The sequence below is a fragment of the Hyperoodon ampullatus genome, assembly GCF_949752795.1.
Source record: "Hyperoodon ampullatus genome assembly, chromosome: 4".
In the NCBI taxonomy this organism is placed as follows: Eukaryota; Metazoa; Chordata; class Mammalia; order Artiodactyla; family Ziphiidae; genus Hyperoodon; species Hyperoodon ampullatus.
The window spans coordinates 27917485-27940960 of NC_136917.1; the positions used below are offsets into that span (position 1 = coordinate 27917485).

The 23476-nt window shown below is 59.3% G+C and overlaps 1 protein-coding gene across 1 annotated transcript; it reads right to left on the reverse strand.

Moving 5' to 3' along the window:
- Positions 1–599: 599 nt before the first annotated feature.
- On the reverse strand, positions 600–23291 carry MAP2K2 (mitogen-activated protein kinase kinase 2; the record flags this gene model as incomplete). Its single annotated transcript, XM_079702000.1, has 11 exons — positions 600–885; positions 2689–2734; positions 3670–3731; positions 4682–4746; positions 6809–7022; positions 7743–7867; positions 7945–7996; positions 8655–8732; positions 13065–13211; positions 19239–19449; positions 23200–23291. 11 exons carry the CDS (start codon positions 23289–23291, stop codon positions 775–777), a joined length of 1203 nt encoding a protein of 400 aa, XP_079558126.1. The 3' UTR covers positions 600–774.
- Positions 23292–23476: the final 185 nt, after the last annotated feature.

Here is a 23476-nt window from a genome sequence, read left to right on the forward strand (position 1 = left end):
TTTGCTGGGGGAGCGGAGGTGACACAGAGCCACCCGCCCACATCTGTCGGCCTGCAGGCATAGGGGAACGGGCCTTATCTGCAGGATCTGCTGGGGCTTCAACCACAGGACAGCTTGGAAACCCAAGGCTTCCTTTCTGCCAAGCGAGTGTCAGCTCAGGCTGCTGCGAGCTGTCAGAAGTCTCTGTTCCCCGAAGCACAGCAGAGGACTCGGGGGTCCCTCCCAGGGGGCAGGTCACGCACTGCTGAGGACAGGCTGCATGGCCCGAGGCTGGAGCCGCCAGGGCGGGGGGGGGGGGCGGGACCCCACGAGAGCCACTGGGCCTGATGGCTCTTGCGGGCCAGGAGGGCCACCTCCAAGGGGCAGATGCCAGGCTGGGGGCACACATGCACCCCAAGGTGGCAGCCCCCTTCTCTTCTGGTGAAAGTCACCCACGGCTGGGGGTCCCTCCGAGGCTTCAGCCCTTGGAAAGGAGCAAAGCCAGTGCCCGACGCCACCCCCGTCTCTCGGGGGTTGGGCCGCCCTCGCAGAGGCGTCCACCCCGGGCTGGACCAAGGCTGACACCCCAAAGACAAGGCACAAGAAGCACAACTGGCACGTTTGCTTTTTCTTTCCCTGTTTTGTTTTGGTTTTTTTCTTTAAACCTAAGGAAGCAGGTTCTGAGAAGACAGCACAGCAGCGTCGGCCTCCCCGGGCCCGAGGGCCACACGCGCATCCCCGCAGAGGGGGCAGCCGAGGGGCGGAGGGGGAGCGGGTCTGTCGGTGGCGGGACCGTCAGACGGCGGTGCGCGTGGGCGTGCTGGGCTGGTTCAGCCGCAGCGTTTTACACAACCAGCCGGCAAAATCCACTTCTTCCACCTCGGACCGCTTGATGAAGGCGTGGTTCTGAAAGGGAAGGAACGACGTGACTGGCTCGGCCCTGGCCGGCCGGGTCCCCAGCCCAGAGCAGGGAGGCCCGGGCCTGAGATGGGGTCTCAGGTGACGGGGGAGGCCACTCTATGCCCCCTGGAGCCCAGGGTGACGTGGGGTCGGCTCACCCTCTGTGGGGCGTCCTGGGCGCTGTGGGGTGTGGAGCAGCATCCCTGCCCCAACCCGCTCGATGCCAGGATCCCCCCCGAGGTGTGACAACCACACACGTCCCCAGATGTGGTCCAGGGACCCATGGGGGCAGAGTCACCTGGGTGAGAACATCTGATCTGGAACCACGGAACTCTGTGAGGATAGCAAGTGCCCTACATGTCCTGTCCAGGTGGCAGCCACCGGCCGCTTGAGGCTCCTGAGCCCTTGAAACAGGGCCCGTGTGGCTGGAGAGCAGGATCGCGCCTCGTCCATCAGTTTAAGGAACTTTAACAGTCACCCTGACAGCGGTTCCCGTTCGGAAGGGCGGGGGTCTCGGCCTCCCACGTGACATCCGCCTGTTAATGCCAGCTAGGGAGGCGAGACCACCCCCATCTCCCTGAAGGTGGGCGCAGGCTTGGGTGAAACACCAAACCAAGGGAACAGGACTCGTGGTCGGGGAGACAGTCAGCCCCACACGGCCCGCGGTGTCACGCAGGCAGAGACCTGGACGTCGTCCTGCACCGTGTGAACTGCGCAGAGCTGGGCGGGGGGGCGCGGGGGGGAGACGACGGCAGGTGTCAAAGTTCACTCCCCTGTTCCATGGGTCTGCATGTTCCACAGTGAACACGTGCTTCTTATGTCGTGCGTGCCCTGAACACACGTCACTGGACTCAGTAAGGAGCTTCTAGAAAGAAGCAGATGGACGCAGACCCCTTCCCACAAGGCGCTCCAGGCCAGGCTCACTCTTGGGGCCACAGAAAACTGACTACAGCCAGGACACACAGGCTGCAGCCACAGCTAACAGAGGGGTGGGCTAGACAGGGTGCCTTCCTGGAGGCGGTGCCGAAGCAGATGCCCACAGCTGGGGGAAGAGCAACAGGACATGTCCCAGAAGAAGGGCCATCCTGTGCAAAGGTCCTGAGGTGGAAAGCGGGAGGGAGGCTCGGTGGAGGACATGGTGGGGAGGGGGGAGCGTGGTCCTGCAGGCGGGGGCAGGGGCACAGGAGCCCACCGGAGGGCGTGGCTCGGTTATTCAAACTACCGCATCGTGACCACCCTAAGAGGCTCCCTCTCTCCCATGTGGACACATAAGGTTGACAACCAACGTCTCACGCCTGTAGCTGGCAGTGTTTTCTCTCTTCGAGACACAAGACGCATAAACAAGGGGCTGACTCAGCATCGGGGGTGACTCAGGTGGTCAGGCCTGGTGATGGAGGAAGAAGGCCTAACGTCCACAGTGGACGTGGGCGGAAGGCACTGTGATGGTCACCCTGAGGCTGGCAGGCAGCCCTGCCGGGGGAAGGCCAATGCTGGAGACCACCTTGGTTTTCAAGGACGCTGGACAGTATGGGTTTTGAGGACGGCAAACACCCCAGTGGTGCCCCCAACGCCTTGGAGGCCGGCCATTCTGAGACACAGCCCTAGCCCTAGGCACACGGGCCCTTCTGTCCCCCGGGGAGCTAAGAGGACCACAGCCGCTCTGCATGGCCCCCCCCCAGCAAGCCAGGGCGACCCACAGGGGTTCTCCAGCTTGGCCAAGAGACATTGCAGCCAGCTCAGGTGTTCACTCAGGGTGAGGAGGGCCTGCCAGGGACCTCCGGAAGTCCAAAATCTGTGAGCATCACTCACCATGAGCATCTTCAGATCTGCTCGCTCTGCTGGGTTCTTAATTAGGCTGTGGGTTCCAGGGGGTGGGAGAGAGAAGACAGGTGGGCAGTCAGTGGCCTTGGGGGAAGAGGCCTGCATCCTGCTGCCCTTTCCTGCCTGGCCCCCGTGGGTGAGGGGCTCCACCGCCACCCTTGGGTGTGAGAGCAGGATGCCCTGGGAGGGCAGGGCAAGAATCTGAGACCAGGACAGGAGGGAAAGGGGAAGAGGGTGGGAAACGGGAAACCCCCCCCACGCTGCTCCATCAGAGGCCCAGCAGCAACCGCAGCTAAGTTTCTAATAAAAACCCCCAAGTCTGGGAGTCCAAGGGTCAAAGTGGAAGTTTTCCCTTCACGAAAGCAGAACTGTCTAAAAGGCAGCTGCTCAAAGCAGTTCGGGGCTGAGTGGCAGTTCTTCAAACTGGCAACCTCACAGGGCAGAGAGGTTTACGGGGAGTGCTGGACACACAGTCACAGGCTGGCTGCGAGGTACGCAACCCTGGGCCGCAGCGTCGTGTCCTGACATTCAGGGCGCTCGACGGGCCGGCCCTCCGGGTCCATAGCCCGCTCGCCTGAGGCCGCGTCACCCAGACGCTTCAGAGGATGGGAGGGCCAGCCCCCAGAAACCGGCTCCGAAGGCCTGCCTAGGAGCCACGGGTTATGGGCTTGAGGGGTTAGGACACCGGGCTGCCTGCTGGCAGAAGGCAAGGCGGGAATAGCGTTATTTCCAGAGAGCCTGCCATCCTGGCTTGCGCGGGGTTTCGGGAACAAGCTGGGGGTGGCAGCTGGACACCGTGACTCAGCAGCCTCGGTGGGGGGGTGGCGGGGGAATCTGGGTTCTCAGGTGAGCTCCGGTCCCACCAGCCGCTGCCACTGCCCGGCATCCCCGAGGCCCTGGTCGTCCCAGGAAGCAGGCGGCCTGGCCCCTGCCCCCACCCGCCCTGAGCTGGCGGCCGTGGTGTCTTACCATTTATTTACAAACTCCTGGAAGTCCTGGGTGAAGATGCCATTGGGCAGCTTTGGAGGAGGCTGCGGGGCAGGACAGACAGGCGGGGGTGAGAGCTCAAGGATGCTTCTGGAATCAGGGAGAAAAGGCGCTTCCCAGCCTGTGCCTCTGAGGACAGCTCAGCACTTGTCGGGGACCCTCAGGATGCACCCTTCCTGGAGGCAGAGGGCGCCCACTCCCCCGCTTCCAGCAGCTTCCCTGGGGCAGCCCTGCCAACTGGGTCAGCCTCTTTCCAGAGTTTCCTGCAAAAGCTCTTCTTGTTTGGGGACCACGACTGGTTCAGGAGTGAAGGAGAACAGGGCTCATCCTCATTTTATGGACGAGGGTGGCTACTCTTGACCACGTGCTACACGGTCTGGGCCACTACCCTCCGGAGGTGCTTGGAGAGAGCTGGGGGTCTGCCTGAAAAGAGGGGGAGCCCGAGGGGCCTGGCCCCGCACAGGTCCCGGGGTGGGGACAGCCGTGCGCAGGCTCAGGCCCCGTCCAGGAGTGCGGTGGGCCTTCTTCCTGCTCAGGGGCGGGAGGTGCCGGCGGCATCCCTGGAAGGACGTGTTCACTGGGCCTGGGCGTTGCTGCCAGGTGCAGGGAGAGCTGTGTCACCGGAATCACCCTGCCCTGTTCTGTTGCCACTGACCCTGCTCTGAGCTGCTCACCTCAAGACCCAACCCTGGGCCAAGCTCGGCCACCCCAACTCCAAAGGGCCACTGGAAACACACTTCCATCAGAGAAGGGCCAGGAGGGTGACCCGGCCACGCCGAGAGGGAGGGCTGTAGGGTCAGGTCCTGCTCGGCCCCGTCCCAGCTGCAGGCCTGAGGAGGCCACTCCCATCCTTATGCCTGGATTTACCCATCTGTACAATGGGAGTATCCACGCTGCCCTCTCACGGGGTGGGGAGAAGGACTGGGTGGGCGCCCTGTGCCCCGTTCCCAGAGAGGAAGGAGACCTGCCTGCCAGCAGGGCCCCGGGCACGCACCTCGTTCACGATGTAGTCCAGCAGCTCAAAGATTGCCATGGCCGGCCGGCTGTCCATCCCATGACCTGCCCAGGGCAGAAACAAAGACGGGTGAGATGGGCAGGTGGGCACCGTGCTTCCATCAGGCGGCGGGGCCTGAGTGCACTGAACGCAGCCGAGCACCCTCCTTCGCACCCGGCCCGACCCAAGAGGGCAGGCTCCCGGGCCCAGCTGCCTTCCTGGGAGAGGAACATCTCTCCTGAGCCTCTGGTGAATTAAAAAAACAAAACACCAGAATGAACAGGAACGTTTGTTGAGAAGGCACACATCTGGCAGGGGGCAGCGTCTGGGCTGTGCTAAAGCCGACTCCCTGCTCCCTGGCGTGGGGGGAGGGGGCACGGGGGGCCGAGCAGGCAAGGGCAGCAGTGTGACCTGGCATGGACCTGCGGGCTCAGGATGGTGGCCGGCTGGGATGGCTAACCCCTGTCCTAGACCCAGCTGGCCAGGCCCGCGTTTGGCAGCTGGACTTTCGCCTTCTGTCCCCTGTCCTGAAATGGGCACGTGGGCCAGGGCCGGGGCTGGGGGAGGTGCTGGCAGGCCGAGTGGCCTGGCACAGCGCCCCACTCCTCCCCGCCTGGAAGGTCTGGGCACCGTCTGGGAGTTGGGATGGAAAGGGAGGGGCAGGGCCAGGGCCTGAGGACACAGATGCGGGCGGGGGTGGGGGGGTTCTCCCCTTGGAGGAAATCAAGACGCCCCAGCAGTCTGGGTGCGGCACCAGGAAAGGGGAGGGTCTGGGCTTGAGAATACTGTGAAAACAGCCATCTGACGACCCAAGTGTCCGTCAGCGGTAAACAGAGACCACATGGTGGAATATTATGTGACCATAAAAAAGGAGCGAGGCACCAATACTTGCCACGGTGTGGACAGATCTCAACAACACAATGCTCATTGAGAGAAGCCAGACACAGAAGGACACACAGTGTGTGATTCCATTGATGGGAAACGTCCAGGACAGGCAAATCCACAGACACAGAGAGTGGGTTCGTGGTTGTCAGGGGCTGGGTAGGGCACAGGGTTTCCTTTTGGGGTGATGAAATGTTCTGAAGTCAGATAAAGGTGATGGTCGGACAACCTTGTGAAGGTATAGAAATCCAGTGAGTTATAAGCCTGAATTGAGTGGACCACATGGTATGTGAATGCTATCTCAATAAAGCTGTTAGAAACCAACCAACCAAGTGCAGTCCACTGCATGTGGTCCTTTGGGCTCTCACTAAATTCAACTCTCTTCCTGTCACTTGACTTAAAAAATAAATAAATTGGGCTTCCCTGGTGGCGCCTGCCGATGCAGGGGACACGGATTCGTGCCCCGGTCCGGGAAGATCCCACATGCTGCAGAGCGGCTGGGCCCGTGAGCCGTAGCCGCTGAGCCTGCGTGTCCGGGAGCCTGTGCTCCGCAATGGGAGACGCCACAACAGTGAGAGGCCCGCGTACCGCAAAAAAAAAAAAAAAAACACAAAAAAACACAGAGCCCTACGCGCCCCTTCCTAATTACACCACCTGAGCCATGACCCTGACCCCTCGCCAGCCCCCAGCGTGGTGGAAGCATCGGCCTGAATCTCGCAGGTGGCTGCCTGAGTTACCGGGAGGCCCCTGGGAGCCCCGCTGCCCTCCTGTCCCCGTGCTGTGTGTTGGGGCTGAATCTAACCAGCCACCCAAGACCCGAGTTGAGTTCCTTTCACTTTGGGCTCCCTGAAAGGCCTGGCCCAACACAGCAGGACGGCCACTGCAGAGTCCAGGTGTGGGGCAGCAGACTGCCTGCTGGGCAACCCTTTCGGCTTTTCTGTACACTTGAACATTCTCGTGATGAAATGCTGGAGAAACCACCCGCCACCCCACGGCTTGGCTGAGGGGCGAGTGTCTCGACCCTGCCAGCTGGCAGCAACAGGTGCAGCTGCCCCAGACAGGACAGATTGGGGCGTTGCTTGCAGCGCTGTCCCCAGAAGCCTCAGGACCATCTGAGGACTGCTGACCGCAGTGACCACGGCCCAGGGGGACAGGTGGACCTAAGAGGGGCCAGAGGGGAGGCAGCTGCTGTCCCCAGGCGCCACGTGCCCCATCCAAACCGGAAGTCCCAGCCTCGGGCCATACCGCTGATGGGGCGTCCGGGGGGTCTCGGCCGCGGCGAGATGCTGTGAGGCTCTCCTTCCGCGCCGTCGACCATGGGCCGGCCAAATATGGCCTCCAGCTCCTTGGCGTCTGGCGGGGGGATGGGGTACCTTCCAATGGACAGCTCCACCAGGGACAGGCCCATGCTCCAGATGTCTGACTGCACCGAGTAGTGAGTGCCTTGCAGCCGCTCCGGCTGGGGGGAGATGGGCAGAGACGGCCCGAGGGAGATGGAGGGGCGCTGGCACCCTAGAGTGTCCCTGTGGTCCCCCTGCAGCCCCATCCCGCTTAGGGACCCAGCAGCAGAAAGAAAGCCATTCCACCCCCTCCCTCCACCTGCTTCAGCCATGCTGACAGCAGCCCCTTAAAGCCCCGCAACCCAAAGTGCTTCTGGAGAGCGACCGACCCAGGAAAGATGCTGGAACGTCTCCTTCTCCCAACAATCCCAAGGCGGACTTCTCAGAATCTGCTCTTAAAATCAGCCAGATGGGGACTTCCCTGGCGGTCCAGTGGTTAAGACTCCACGCTCCCAATGCAGGGGGCGCGGGTTCGATCCCTGGTCAGGGAACTAAGATCCCGCAGGCCACGCGGTGTGGCCAAAAAAAATTAAAGAGATAAAAATGAAAATAAAAAAATAAAATCACCCAGATAGTGCCTAAAATAATGGAGGGCTAGTCAATTGGCTCAGAAATGGACTGACTACTCTCCCCGAGCAGACAGGAACCAGGCCGGCATCTCCAGAGAGACAAAAACCCAGATGAGAAGATGATGGAAACTAGAAATTCGAAGGAGAGAAGAAAGCCCGCAAAAGAAACTATACTACAGGGAAGGGCAGGCTTTTGGAAAAGCTTCTGGAAAACCAGGAAGAGCTGATGAGGGTCGGGGTGGCGCGGGGGAGGACGCTGGAAGGACTCACAGACATGTAGGACCGCGTGCCCACGAAGGAGTTGGCCATGGAGTCGATGAGCTGCCCGCTCACCCCAAAGTCGCACAGCTTGATCTCCCCTCGGGAGTTGACGAGGATGTTGGATGGCTTCACATCTGGGAGCAGAGCCGGCGGTGTGGACGCTGCGGGTCGCCGCCAGCCCCTCCCGGCCCCGGGGCGCCCGTCCCCTTACCTCGGTGCATGATCTGGTGCTTCTCCCGGAGATACGCCAGGCCCCGCAGAACCTGCAGGGAAGCCGCAGGGCGGTGCCGTGAGGGGGACTGTCCTCTGGACAGGCCCGAGGCCCAGGCCGAAGTGGCCATGTGACAGTGACGACATTCTTCGGGTGGGTACAGTCACCCACCTCCCCAACTCTCACACGGCCCCCCACCCTTGAGGAGGACACCACTCTCCCCTTGTCTGAGGAGGGCCCGAGGCCCTGTCAGTAGGGCTGTAAGTGTCCAGCCAACCGCCCCGCCTCAGGGGTCACCCCAGCCCGAGAGGCGTCCTCTGTTGAGCCCTTTGGTGCCGGGACTGTGCTCAGGGCCCCCATGTTGATGGTGTGAAGGATACAGTGGCTGTTTCACCGAGTTAGACAGGCGACACTTGACGATGGCACCGTGGGACAGTGCGTGCCTGGCGCCGCACCACGGTTCCTCCTGCCACCCCCATGCCTGTATGGGGCAGGGAAGTATCACCCCCACTTCACAGGCAAAGGGACGCCACCCGCTCAGTCCCACAGCCGCTGGAGGCTGGCACTGGCACCTCTGCCTCTTTGCCCAGAGGCTGATGCCCACCACCGGCTTCCGGAGGCTCCTCGAGCCTGGCCGCGTGGAAGGGGGCAGAAGTAAGAAGAAACCCATGAGAACGCGGGGCCGGGAGCGCGCGCCCGCACGCACTTACCGCGATGCTGACCTTCCCCAGGATCTCTTCGGGGATCCTCTTGGCTTCTTTCAACACCTGGTCCAGGGAGCCACCATCCTAGGGGCAGCACAGGAGAGAGAGGCAGAGCTGCCCTGAGCCGTCGCGAGGCAGGGCTCCCCAGAGGGACGCCAGAGCGGCAGGGAGGGAAACGAAGCATTTCCCTGGTTCCCGGAGAGCTGGTGCTCAATGTCCTCCACGGAAAACAGAGGCCAGACCACAGCCAAAGGCAACCCACTGGCTCAGAGCAGGGACTCCAGCGGCCCCGGCCACCTCCGGGGCCTCAGGAAACGGAAAGGGTGCCAGTGTGCTCGCCAGGCGGTCCGTCCTTCCCGGAACCGAGGCCCGTGGCTGGACGGCGTGACTCAGCCTTCCTGAGGTTGCCACGGCAGCGGCAGGCGGCCAGTGCTCCACAAGGCCTGCGGCTGAGCCGCCCAGCTTGCAGCCGGAGCACCAGAGAGCGTACCTGAGCCAGACCCGCAGCTCTGGGCCTGGGTCCCCTCCCAGCAAGTCAGCCGCAGCCTCGGGAAGGGGAGCGCGAGCACAGGGGCGCCGCCCGCAAGTGCCCGGCACAGACAGAAGGCCAAGCCAGCTCCGCCAGGAAGGCCTGATGGCCGAGGGGCACGGGGGAGGGGGAACAATGGCTTGGCCCCCCATCCTGCTGGTGTAGCCACTGCTCGTCACCCTGAAACTGGGATGTCCAGCAAAGGACGTGACACAGAGCACCCTAGCTGATCCCCTGACCAGGGCATGGCCCCAAATCCACACGATAACGAGGAAGTGACAGAAACCAAGTGTCTTGCGCAAGGTCACCCGGAAGCAAACCTGGAGACCAAAACCCCGGGTGTCACCGACTGGCCCAAGGCGCCTCTTCAGAGATGGGCTCCAAGGACACACCGAGGCCCACCCAGGATGCTAGGCAGACCGGAGCTGAGGCTCGGGCATGCGGTGGGAGGTGGTCAGCATCTGAACTCGCAGCTGGGTGGAGAGCCTGTTTTCTCTCCATGCTGCTCTAGGGCTCCTGTGGCCACCGGCTGTCCCAGGAGGCCTCTTATTCCATTTGGCGGGGGGGCGAGAAGCCTGCAGCCTCGGAGATGTCTGGTCCCCCCTCCCTGGCACTCTCCTCCAGTTGTGCTTGGGGAGAAGGGCCGCGGTGGGAGTTGTGGAAAACCCCAGGCCCTCCAACGCTTTGGGAACCCATGAGGGACTCTGTAGGCTAGCCCCGGCCTGAGCACGAGGGTGCTGTGCGTGCAGCGACAGCGGGTGTGGCCAGGGAGGAACCCACAGGACCAGGCAGTCCAGTGCACTTGGTCGACAGGCTGCCCGGTCCAGCCCCGTTCTGCGTGCAGGGCGAGATGGGAATTCCACTTTTTTCTCGTTTTTTGTTTCATCAACCTTAAAAGGATTTTTTGTGTGTGTGTGTGGTACACGGGCCTCTCACTGTTGCGGCCTCTCCCGCTGCGGAGCACAGGCTCCGGACGCGGAGGCTCAGCGGCCATGGCTCACGGGCCAAGCCGCTCCGTGGCATGTGGGATCTTCCCGGACCGGGGCACGAACCCGCGTCCCCTGCATCGGCAGGCAGACTCTCCACCACTGCGTCACCAGGGAAGCCCAAAAGGATTTTTTTTAAAAAGCGTTCATGATCTCTGCTCCCTGACTCGGCTCCTCATACTCTTAACTTTCCGTAGGATTGCGGTATGTTTGCTGGATGACATTCAGGGAGAATGTCTCCGCAGTGACTACGGTGGGCCAGGCCCCAGGATGGGGTCTCAAGGTGACTCAGGACACATCACGGGTCTTCTCCACGCAGCCCCACTGCTACCCACCCCCTGACATCAGCGTGGATCATCCTCCATGGGGGGCCGAGCTGATACAGAGTTTTAAGTATATCTATCTATCTATCTGGGGGCTCATATTATGCATACTTTCCTCTCGGGGGATGGGGGATTTTCTCATCCGATGCATATATGCTGCTTTCACTTCTCCCCTGGAAAGCGGCCTGGTGTCATTCTTCACCTCCCCTTTGCTGACGGATGTGTCTGATTTTTCATTATTGTAGAACAAGGGAGTGCATTCTTCAGTAGATTTGACCAGGACCCAAGAAAATACCAAGAGGTGCCTCTGAGTGGTCAGTCGGCTGCTCCTTGGCCGCTCCGGCCCTGAGACACCCGCTGTCCACTGGTCCAAGCCCCTAGTTTCCCCAAGAAAAGGAATAGGTCTGGGCACCGGGGAGCCGCCAGCCCCGCTGTTTCCCGTGCCCACAGGTGAGTTTCTCCTTCTGTGCTGAATTGGGGCTGCTCGTCACAGCCAGCGGGCCTTTCTCATAAGCTGGAGCTGGAATCTACCCGGTGGGAGACGAGAGTCAATCTGTGCACGACCCTGCGTAGAGATGAATGCGTGCCCTCGACAGGGAGAGAAATGGAGGTGATGCAGGAATTCGGGGAAGTGGTGGCGGTGGTGACAATGTCATGGCTGACGCTCCGTCAACGTTCATGGACCAGCTCACCCCGTCCTCACACCTTTGGCCTGACAGACAAGGCGTGAGACTCGTCCAGTCCCGCACGAGAGGTGGGGGGACTGCAAGCGTCCTCTCACCGCCATGTGCGAGACCCTGCAGGGGACCAGCGGGCACGAGGACGCTGGTGTGGGTGGCACAGGCCCTCTCAGCGCTTCCTGTCATCTTGTCCTCCTCACGCCCTCCCCGCCCAGCAGCCACCCACCACTTAAGGCTCACCTCCATGGACTGTAACCCGTCAGCAGAAAGAGGGGCGCGCGGGCCACACCCGAGCCCGTGTCTTTGCGTTTGTGTGCCATCTACGCGTTCCACTGTCATCACATGCTCGCTATGAAAGCGAACAAGAAAAGCCCAACCGTGAAGCTCTGAAGGACGAACAGGGCAAACAAAGAGAATCTAGCATCTCCCCTGCATCCCAGCAGTTCCGTCTGTGCGCCGCCGGGGTGCAGGCGCCTCACCTGGAACTGATGCTTTACACCCACCAAGAACGGAGGGGGAGGGGGTGGGGCTGTGATGCTGCCTCTTTTCTTTTTTATTTTATTTTTTTTTAGACCATGCTGTGTAGCACGCGGGATCTTAGTTCCCCAACCAGAGATGGAACCCGTGCCCCCTGCAGTGGGAGCACAGAGTCTTAACTACTGGACCGCCAGGGAAGTCCCATGCTGCCTCTTTTGTACAAGGCAAAGAGGGGCCTCCAAACTCTCAGGGTATTCAGGGAGCAGGGATGGAGGTAGCTGAAGGGGGGCGGCGAGCAGGGGAGGAGGGGGGAAGGGGAGAGGGAGGGAGGAGGGGGGGAGAGACAGCACAGAAGAGGCTCCCCTCAGACCACAGCGATGTGGTCACATCCTTTTCTCGCCCTGATACTCGTCTGTGCAGTGTCGACCAGGTGGGTGGGCAGATACGACTGCCCTCTCCCAGGTGGGGAAGGAGCTCCCACGGGGCAGTGCCAGGTGGGATTCAGGCAGCCAGGTTGGGGCAAGGTAGCTGAGGGAGCCCTCCCTCCGGCCCACATGCATTCCTCGCGGGCTCTTGCTCAAATTCATTTCCTGCCTTCGTTACAAAACCATCAGAGGGGACGGCAAGCTGGAGGCGAGGTGTAACCAAAGCCACCCGCCAAAAGCCACGCGGCATCCTGGTTTTGCAAGGGCCCTGAGGGCCGGGGCCTGGACAGCCGGGCGCGGGCAGGGCCCTACCTGACAAAGGAGGCACGGCAGAGGGCCGGCGGCATTTCCCCTGGGGGCCTTCGGCTCTGACCACTTCTGCTTTCGTTACACCTGATCCCACCCACTTCTGAGCCTTGAGACCAGAGTTCCTTAATGAGGGGGCACATCAGAATCAACCACAGTTTGGTTTAAAAGAGATGGGCGGCCGCCCTCCATGGCAGAGGCCTGGTCCCATGGGTCTGAGCTGGGGTGCAGACCCGGGTCCCCAGACCACGCACGCTGGTTAGAGGGCACTCGGGAAGGAGAGATCAAGTGTTTAGTCGCGTAGCCCACCGGCGGGCCTCAGCCCTCAGGCGTGCCTGCTTGGGTGCAAGGACTTTCAACATTGCATTACTCAGAAGGCCGCGGGGACCGGAAACAACCTCAGTGTCCACCGAGAGCGTTTCATAAATCACCCAACAGGTACACGTGGACACCAGGGTGCTAGACGGAGGGGAAAAAGACGGAGCCAGCTCTGTGCCAACAGAGAGTAACGTCTACCATGGATCCGGGGAAAAAGCAACGTCGGGAGGAGGGTGTCTGGCGCTTAAGAAACAAAGGAGCCTACGTGCACACACGGCTGCACTGCCTCGCCCACCTCCAAGAGGGTCCCCCGGGAACAGGACGGGGACTCCGGGGTGGGAGGCGAGGCGCCCCGGGCCCCACCGCGCTCACCATGTGCTCCATGCAGATGCTGATCTCGCCGTCGCTGTAGAAGGCCCCATAGAAGCCCACGATGTACGGGGAGTTACACTCATGCAGCACCTGCAGCTCACGGATGATCTGGTTCCGGATGGCTGGCTTGATCTCCAGGTGGATCAGCTGCAAGGGAGAGGGAGGCGGGGTCAGGACCGGGCCACTGAGGGGGGCCGGGAAGGCGTGGTGTCTGTGTACCTGAGAATGGGGAACACACACCCACACACAGACTGGAGCGGGAATGTTCGCAGTAACCAGCTTCACAGCAACTGAAAGGTGGGAGCAACCCAAATGCCCTGAATCAACGGAGGAAGGGACAGAAAAATGTCTCTCTAGGCCCTGAACATCACTCAGCCGTGAAAAGGGGTGACGCACTGACACTCGCTGCAACGTGGATGGACCTTGAGAACACGATGCTCAGTGAGAGAAGCCAGACACAGAAGGACACACGGTGGGAGATTCCACTGATGGGAAATGTCCAGAACAGGCAAATCCACAGAGAGTGCCTTCCTGGCTGTCAGGGGCTGGGGACAGGGGAGTGACTGCTAATGGGGATGGGGCATATTTTTGGGGTGATGAAAATGTTCTAAAATTGATGATGGTGATGGATGCACAGCTCTGTGAATATACTAAAAATCAGTGAATTAAATACTCTAAAAGGGTCGTTTGTATGGTAGGTGAAGTACTTCTCAATAATGTTGTTTAAAAAATATATATATATCATCAGAGGCAACACTATTCCATTGGTTACAGGGGGAGCTCTGTTAATCAAATCATACAAAGGGCCAGCCTTTCCCAGGAGCAGACCAGGTAATGCCCTGTCTGAGGCGGCAATTATTTCACCTCTGCCCCCCTCCGCTCCTTGGGTTTTCTGGACCCCTTCCCACCCCCAGCCTAGAGAGAACAGATAGCCTTCCACTGCCACCCTAGGATCCTAGCTCCACTTCCCCTTGAGTTTAAGTCAGCAGAGAGGACTGCCACCAAATTCATCGCAATATCTGGAAAGGTTAGAAAAGAAAGGATCGTCCAGAGAGATGCAGAAAAGACAGCTGACAAACAGCCAAGAGCAACGCCCAGCTACAAACCCCAAGTAAGCCAAGATCCCCCGTACAGCGGGGGAGAGTCAGGCTGCAGGTCCACATCCTGGTTACTTCGAGTCCTAGATGCTACAGCCATGGTGATAAGACAAGAAAAGGGTGTGATTTCCACCTGTCCATCAGAGAGGCGGAACCAGATCCCCGGTGCCTGAAAATGACCACTACCAATTCAACAGACATTTCTGTGGAGTCAGTTACACTCGGGGCTGGTGACAGGGAGAGACAGCACAGATGGTCCTGCTTGGAGGAGACGCACCACCCCGAGGGGAAGAGACGCAGGCAAAACAACCCCGCTGTGGTGGAGATGCTGACGGAGGAATCACAGAGCGGGGTCCAGGGCTCAGGCGACACTCAGGCCGGGCCTCAAAGGACAGGTGGGACTCTGCCAGATGGACAAGGTGGGGTGGGCATGCCGGCGGAAGGACAAAGAGCTGCCTGTTGGCAGGCTGTGTGCCGAGTTCAAGGGGGCACGGGGCATCCATGGGGCACCCACCAACGACCTCCAAAACCTTGAGAACTGCAGCAGCTCCCAGCTAAATGGTGCCTGGTGCCTACGCCGCCCCCAGGCAAAGCCTCACGCCTCCACGTGAAGGTTCCCCACCTGACCCAGCCTGCAGAGCAGAGCTCTGGCTGTGGGCCCTGGGACACCGCACCTGCTCCTTGGCCATCACCAGCGGGACGGCGGAACACACCAGAACCCCAGGTGCTCTCTCCTCCATCAGCCGCCCCTGTGAGCACGTGCACACAGACCCGCTTGGAAAGGGCGAAAGGAGGGTCTGAAAGCCAAGTGCTGCTGTCGTGTGCAGCATGGCAGGTTCATCCTGCAAGCCAGGTGGGAGGGCACGGCGAGGCTGACGGTGGGCAATGCCGGCGTCAGGACCATCAAGGCCCAAGGGGAATACAGTGCGGGCCACCAATTTAATTTTGAATCCTCTAGCTGCTGCGTTCAGAGTACAGAGAGACAAGTGACATGAATTTTTCATGTATTTCGTTGAAACTCGGTGTAATGTATCAAAAATTGACTGTTTTGACGTGAGGGCGATATAAAAATAGTAATGAGTTTTTTCACACGGAGCCCTTGAAACCTGGTTTGTGTTTCTGCACGTACGGTGTGCCCTGGCTGACATCGACCGTGTTTCAAGGGCTCGGCCACCGCGTCTGACCAGGGGTAGCCATCGTGGACAGCGCCGCTCTCGACCGAGAACTTCAAAGGAGCTGCAGATGAATTACTGGGGGTGGGTGGGGGGGTGGGTAGAGAAGCAGAAGTGGGGGAGTTGGACAAAACTGGGCAGATCTGGACAAATCCCAGGGGTCCTGGAAGCCTGGAGTCAGGACCTTAATGTGAATAAGGCCAAAAGAAGTCAGAGGCTTTCCAGAAAAATATGGTAAAGAAAGGATGCAGGGGCGGCTGCCATGTGAAGTGAGCCTCATGGATCACCTAGGAACCACCGCTGAGGGGGTGTGAAGGAAAAGCAGGAATGGGACGAGGGCCACGTTTCTGAGCACTGGTGCTTGCGATTCGCCCTGACGATGACGACCCATAGGGGTTGGAGAGTGGTGGTGAGAACTGCCCCCATTGGGCTGACCAGCAAGTTCAGGTTCAGAGACTTAAATGACGCCCCCAGGGGCACACAGCTGGTGAGCCGTCAGGGAGGGTTGGGGCCTGGCTCGTGGAACGCCAAACAAAACCCACGCTCTTTCCACGGCAGCACCTGGGCCGTGCGAGCTCCAACAGCTGATTAAATAAGTACAGTGCTAGGAGTTCAAACCCCATCTAGGAGTCTAAGGCTGTTGCAACTGCAGAATGGGGGAATTGAGTTGGGAATGGGGGCGGGGGCACAAACTAGGTAAAGAGGGAAATGGATTGCGGAGGCGAGGCCTTGACAGCTTCCACTGGGTCAGGGTCAACTGCAAAGGGAGGACCCGAGAGGGTTCAAGCCCAATTCAGACACCGACCCAGCTAAGCCTCAGTTTCTCAGTAAAACAGAGCTGTTGGTCCATGCAAAAGAGAATGTGCACACCAGCTTTGACCCAGGGCCATCACTAGAAAGGCAGCTAGCGTTAGGCCGTGGCCTTGGGCAGGTCTGTAACCTCCATTCTGGAAGCATGCAGATGCCGAGGGGAACACACACACACACACAGGCACGCGCGCACGCGTGCGCGCGCAGCTGAAAACACATCCCTCTGCCCAGAGCACAGGGAAGTTGGGAGAGCCCCACAGGTGCAACACGGTCACCGAATTCTTCAAGGATCTCTGCCGGTCCCAGTGACGCAGAGGTTGTGTGCCCAGGGCCCCACGAGGATGCGGGAGGAATCGTGACACCAGGCATGAGTTCAGAGAACATTTACGAACGGATGTGACAGTGGAAATGGAGACCGGTTCTTGCGGGTCTTAGGGAACTGGTGTCACTGCTCGTGTCGTAGTGGTCAGGGTAATCCCCTGCCCATCACAGGGACTGGAGGGATGCTGGCCCACAGCAGGATCCGTGCAGGCCTTCCAGAATGCATGGAATTCCTACTCAGCTTCCCAGGAATTCAGAATTCCACCCAGGGTAGTGGAGGAAGGACGGAGGCCACTGTTCTTCAAAAACCACTTTGACACCTCAATTTTCCCACCTGTGTCCTCAGCTGAATACAGGCAAACAGAGCTCCTGGGAGAACTGGCACTCTGGGAGCCCTTGACCTCCACAGACCAGCCGAGGGCTCCGGGCCCACCAGGGAGTAAATTCACGCCCTGAACTGCATGACTCTGGGTGAGGCTGCACAGGCCACAGGCAACTGGAAGGGGTTACGACTGATGGGGAAGAAAATCTGAGGTTCACTCCCCCCAGTTTTTAGAACTTTTTTTTTTTTGTCTGTACCACACGGCATACGGGATCTTAGTTCCCTGACCAGGGATCGAACCGGGGCCCTTGGCAGTGAAAGTGCTGAGTCCTAACCATTGGACCTCCAGGGAATTCCCTTTCTTAACAAAATTTTTATTCATTATTATTTTTTTGGCCAAACCGCGCAGCATGTGGGATCAGTTACCCGACCAAGGATCGAACCTACGCCCCCTGAAGTGGAAGCTCGGAGTCTTAACCACTGGACCACCAGGGAAGTCCTCCCCTTTTTTTAAAACCTTTTATTTTGAAAGGATTATGCAAGCACAGGAAAGCGGCAAAAACAGCAGAGAGAGTCCCGTGTGCCCTTCACCCAGCTTCCCCTGGCAGTGACGCTGTCTGTGACTGAGGCCGGTATCACAGCCGGGACACAGACATCGGGGCAGCACCACTAACTAGACTACACCTGGGCCCCCCAGCTTTAAACCCAGAAGCCTTACTTCGCTGGCTTTCAGAAAGCCGTAGACAGACTCTCGGATTTCATGGTTATACAAGGCACGTCGGCAGCCACCTGGAAGAGTCCTGGCTGTCCTGAGACCCCTCCGACCCTGACGAGCACTCTGACCTGTGCACTCTGTTCCCAAGTCCCCCCCTTCCATCACCGTCTGAATTTCACGTCTGCCCTTCCACTCCCTGTGCTTTGGGCGATGGCAGACCAGGGATTTCGGGGGCTGCTCTGGTTTTGAAAAGGCTGCCTGTGGTAAGCAGACAGAAATAGAAAGCATGTGGCTGTAGGTTTCAGGAGGGAGGGCGGGGCTCTGGAGGCAGGAGGAATAGCTGCCGCACTAACCTCCCCCCCTCCGGCATGGAAATCGAGTGCATGGTTCCCAGGAAAGGCGGGCCCTGCGCAGATCCCCCCGGGGAACGGGGTGGTCAGGTTTCCAAGAACGCAATTCGGAAACTACAGGACGATGGGCTTCCAGAAAGGGGGCTTTCTATGTCTGCAGGAACACGTCTGTGTGAGCTGAATCACGTGTCAACTCAACATCCCCCAGTCACGTGTGCAGGAGTCACCATCCCCAGGTGGTGACCTCTTCTTCCCCACTCCCGATGTCTCTCAGGGACCCTCCCCTACGTGTATCAGGGAGGCTGCACTGTGGCACAGGAGCCCTGATGAGGGACTTCTCAGCACCAGGGTTTGCACTGAACAGGGAGGTGATGGTTGATTTTGTGTGTCCGCTTGGCTAGGCCACGGTACCCAGCTGTTGGGTCAGACGCCAATCTAGATGTCACTGTGAAGGTATTTTTTAGATGTGATCTAACATGGAAATCATCAAACTTTGAGGAAAGCAGGTGACCCTCCGTAAGTGGGTGAGCCTTATCTAATCAGTTGAAGGCCTTAAGAGAAAAGACTGAGGTCGTGCTCCCCCGCAACCCCCAAAGAGAGGATTCTGCCTCCAGACTCCCTCTCTCTCTTTTTTCTTCTTTTTAAATTTTTTGGCCACGCCACAGCATGCGGGATCCTAGTTCCCTGACCAGAGATCGAACCAGTGCTCCCTGCAGTGGAAGCGTGGAGTCTTAACCACTGGACCGCCAGGGAAGCCCCCAGACTCTCTGTGGACTCAAGCTGCACCAGCTCTTTCCTGGGTCTGCGCCCACCGGCCCGCCCTACAGATTTCAGACCTGCCAGCCACCACGGTCGCCTGAGCCAATGCCTTAAAGTACCTCTACCTACCCCCACCTCCTACGCACCCCTAGTGCTTCTGTTTCTCTGGAGAACCCTGGCTACTACAGGTGGCTCGGGTACCCCGTTGCCAAAGGACCGCCCTCCCCCACCCCACCGATGTGGCCATCGCTACCAGAAGCCAGTCCTGGTCGGCAGGGCCTTCTGGTTGTGAAGTCAGGGGAAGCCCGGCTCTAAGGGGACTCGATTCTCCTCTCTTCCGTCTGCTACCCTTCTCAAGCCAGTCTGTTCCCGGCAACCTGAATTTCAGACATCCCGCAAGGCAGGGGGCGGCCTCCAAGGGAAGAGCTGCGTGGGACCAGGCTGCATCACCACATTCTAACTAGAACCCAGGTTGGCGGGGGTGGCCTCTGAGCCTGGGAGCCTGTCAGAAGGCAGAGGCCAGCACCCTTGAGGCCCCTCTCTCTTGCTGCCAGGGCACCTGTCGCCACCGCTTGCACCCGCAGAGTACAGGGACAGAGCCGTCGCCCTGCCGCCAGCTGCCTCTCACCTTTCTTGCCATGATGAGGCCCGAGGGTCTGTGCTGGACCTTGGTGACCACCCCACCGTTCCCGGCTCCCAGCTCCGAGATCCTTTCAAAGTCATCGTCCTTGAGCTCCCCGACCTTGGCCTTCTGGGTGAGGAAGGCTTCCAGCCGCTTCTTCTGCTGCTCGTCAAGTTCTAGCTCCTCTAGCTTCTTCTGCAGGTCCACCAAGTTTGCTCTGCGGAGACCCCAAGGGCGAGGGTTAGCCAAGACTGCATGCGCTACCAAGAGATGACTCAGCCCAAGCCGAGGTCACCGCGTGGCCACTGCACATTCCAGGCCTGGGGTTTGTAGCTGGGAGGTGAATCAGACCTGATTCTGGTGCTTGAAGGGCCTACGATCTCATGGGAAAGAAAGACCACCCGCAGACACACAGCTGAGGTCCCTGAGAACTGGGGATGCCGTCCCTCTCCCCCACTCATAAAGGTTAGGAGACCTCAGAATCTCGAGGACCAGCTCTAGCTCAGTGGCCCTGCTATCAGACCTGGGAGCCCTTCCTCCTGACACAAGAGCTCTGGACCACATGGGAAGGAGACAAGGGAAACCGAGAGACAAGCCTGGGGGTCGGGGAGTGAAGCCCCAGGTCAGGACACCTGTCTTTCACAGGGGTGGAGGAGCAAACTCATTTTGAGTGCCCTCAGAGCAAAGAACTAGAACCAAGAGGCAGATGACAGAAGCCGTAGCATCTATGCCTCTAATTTACACGAATTACACAGAGGCACGGGCGGGGGAAAGGAGAGGGGCATAATTTAAACAGTGCAGACAATTCCAGGGCATTCCGTTCCAGCAGCATGCTCTTATTATATCTTGAGCGTTACTGTAAACGGTAGGCATTTATACGTACACGCATTCCTAGAGCCGGTTATTAAAAACCAACCATGTGGGACTTCCCTGGTGGCGCAGTGGTTAAGAATCCGCCTGCCAATGCAGGAGACACAGATTTGAGCCCTGGACCCCGGGAAGATCCCACATGCTGAGGAGCAACTAAGCCCGTGTGCCACAACTACTGAGCCTGCGCTCTGGAACCCGCGAGCCACAAATACTGAGCCCACGAGGCACACCTACTGAGCCAGCGCTCTAGAGCCCGTGAGCCACAACTACTGAGCCTGCACTCTTGAGCCCGCGAGCCACAACTACTGAGGCCCGCGCACCTAGAGCCTGTGCTCCACAAGAGAAGCCACCGCAATGAGAAGCCTGCGCACCGCAACGAAGAGTAGCCCCCCGCTCACTGCAACTAGAGAAAGCCCGCGCGCAGCAACGAAGACCCAACGCAGCCAAAAATAAATAAACAAATAAATAAATGTATAAAAAAAACCATGTATACTGCACTTTATTGGGTGATTTCAACGAACTTTCAAAGGAAAGGTTGACAGTTAAGCTATTTTCACTAGCCCCTTGACTTTGAACCAAATCCTGGAGTAAAACACTGTAACAGGCAGGTAGACGCCAGCTCAGTGCTCAGCGTGCACAAGCACTAACCCGAGGCTGCCCAAAAGAAAAAGAACACGAGCTATGTATGCAATTTTAAAAATTTCTAGCCACGTTAGAAAATGTTTATCTGGTGAAATTAGTTACTCTGGAATATGTATTATACTTACAGCTCCCCTGAATTTGGACAAACAAGCCACATTTCAAGTGCTGGCTGTGGCCAAGGGCTCTACCCAAACAGTGAGTGCAGCTCTAAGAAAAGTCACTAGAGGAGAATGGGCCACCTCCAGAGGTCCCCACTCACCATTCTCCAGGGCATTTAAGCCAAGGTTTACCGCCCACCTAGGGGAGACCCCCGCCACGGGGGGGGAATTCAAGCAGGAGATGAAGGGGGACACTGGAGTTCTGGCAGGAGCCTTCCAAGCCCCAAGTTCAACCATGACTTGCCTACAACTTAAAGAGATGTAAGCAACAGGGCACACAGGAGCAAGATGACCTGCCACTGGGTGATGTCACCTGAGCTGGTACCTCGAAGAGGTCACTGGGAGGTAGGGGGCTAGGTGCCACTTTCTGAGCAGGTGCAAGAGCTTTAACTCCCACAATCCGCCTGGGAGGCACCTCTCTTGTAGACCCAGCCCACCCAGGAGGGACAAGGCTCAGAGGTTCAGTAACCTGCCTGAGGGTCACAAGGCAAGGAAGTGGCAGAGGCTGGAGCGACACCTTCGTCCATCCAGCCTGCAAAGCCTGTGCTCATAGTACTGGTCCCCTGAGCCAGGACCTGGATAAAGGGGGAACGAGAAGGATGCCGATGGACAGAGAAGGAAAGGCAAAGGAAGGAATGTACGTGCCACAACCCCTTCACCATAGGGCTGAAGAGGCAGCTTTTGCAGCCAGACCCTCAGACCCTGGAATGTGTCCAGCCTGGCCTATGACATCTAAAATGCATTATGGAGTCAGCTGATTAAGCCATTTTACATTTCATGGCAACTCTATTGTGGTTATTTTTTTAAAAACCCTGGAATTCCAACGGCTGGCTTCTTCTACTGGGGGAATTCTTGAAGGGATGGAAATCACAAATCACATTAAAAAAAAAAAAACGAGAAGAGAATATGATGAAGGAGCTGTCTCGTAAGAATAAGTGGAGTTTCTGAGAATCAGTAACATGTCCCCACATCGAGCTGCGCCCTCGGGGACAGAGAAAGATGTGAACTCACACACATATGCATCAAGGCACTCCTCCTTCATCTGGTCGCAGGAGGCCAAGTCCCCTGAGAGGCACTAAACATGCCATTCGCCCATCACACCTGGTTCTCATGGGTCACACCACAGGCAAGGCACACGGCACATGGATCCCAGCCACGGACCTCTGAGACCAGCCTGGCCGCTCCAGCATGAAGAACGGGAGTGGGGAGGTCATAGGGACATGCTCTGGGGCCAAGTGGCGTGACCTCACACAAGGCAACTCTGCCATCAGGTAACCCCAATGCCCCGTGCTTCTTTCTCTGTCTCCTTCCTTCCCCTCAAGTCCTCCTGTCCCCCTCAGTTGCCTCAAACCCACCCATACTTCTCCAGCCTCTCAAGGCTTTGCTAATCCATTCCATCCAGAATCTCTGTTCATCTGCTTTCAGGGGTCCCAGCAGGCCCCCAACTTCTTTCCTGCTGGATGCCCAGTTTTCCCCACCCCCGCCCCTTCAAATCCCCCTTGCTCCTTGTTCCCCCCCAGCCTCTATGCCTCCTCCAGGCCTCCTAACCACTCTCCCCAGGTTCAGCTCCACCCCCCACCAGTAGGGGCTTCTCAGGCTCCCTTCCCCCCGATTCCCTGAGGACCCCCCCACCCCTCAGGGATCCCTCCCCACCCTCAAATCTCTCAGGTACCCCCTTCACCTTTTCCTGGACCTCCTTACCCCATGCTCACTCCCAGGAACCCCGCTTGCCCCATCCCCTCCTCTCAGGAATCCCACGCGCCACCGTTCTTGGAATGCAAGGACCCCCCCCCCCCCCGCCTTTCCCTCCACATCACTACTCAGGGACTTCTCCTCCTTCCTCCGATTTCACTATTGCGGACCCCTGACCCATCCTCTCCCTTCAGAAACCCTCCCATCATCATCCTGGCTGCACTATTTAGGGCGCCACATTCCGGTCTTCTCTCCGCAGGGACCGATTCACTACTCTGAGACCCTCCATCCCATCTTCTCCCAGCAAGAACCCTCCCCCAGCCCGATTTCACCATTCAGGGACTTCCCTCCCGCCGACAGCGATACTCCGAGCCCCTCACCTCTCCTCTCCTCTCGGGGACCCCTCTCCGACCTTGCTACCCAGGGCCCCCCCCCTCCTTTCAAGGACCCCCTTCCCCGATCTCGCAACCCAGGGACCCCTCCCCCCGTCCTTCCCACCGAGGGCCCACTCCCCCGTCCTCTCATCTCCTCGACCCCCTCCCCCGACCTCGGTACTCTGGGACCCCCATCCCGTCTTCTCCCCGGCCCTGGCCCTGCCCACTCACTCGGAGGCGCCCTCGCTGGTGGGGGACGGGCCCTCGGCGATGGCGGGGTTGATGGTGAGCGCCGGCAGCACCGGCTTCCTCCGGGCCAGCATCGGGGATCCGAGGGCCGGCGGCGGCGGCGCCTCTAGCCGGGGCCCATAGGGGGCGGGCCGGGAGCGGGCGGCGCCGACGCGAGCGCGGGGCTGCGGCCGCGGCCTAGGCCGGCGCCGGGGGGACGAGGATAGGCAGCGCTGCGGATCGGGGCCGAGAGGCGCCAAGGGACGCAGGGGCTGAAGCC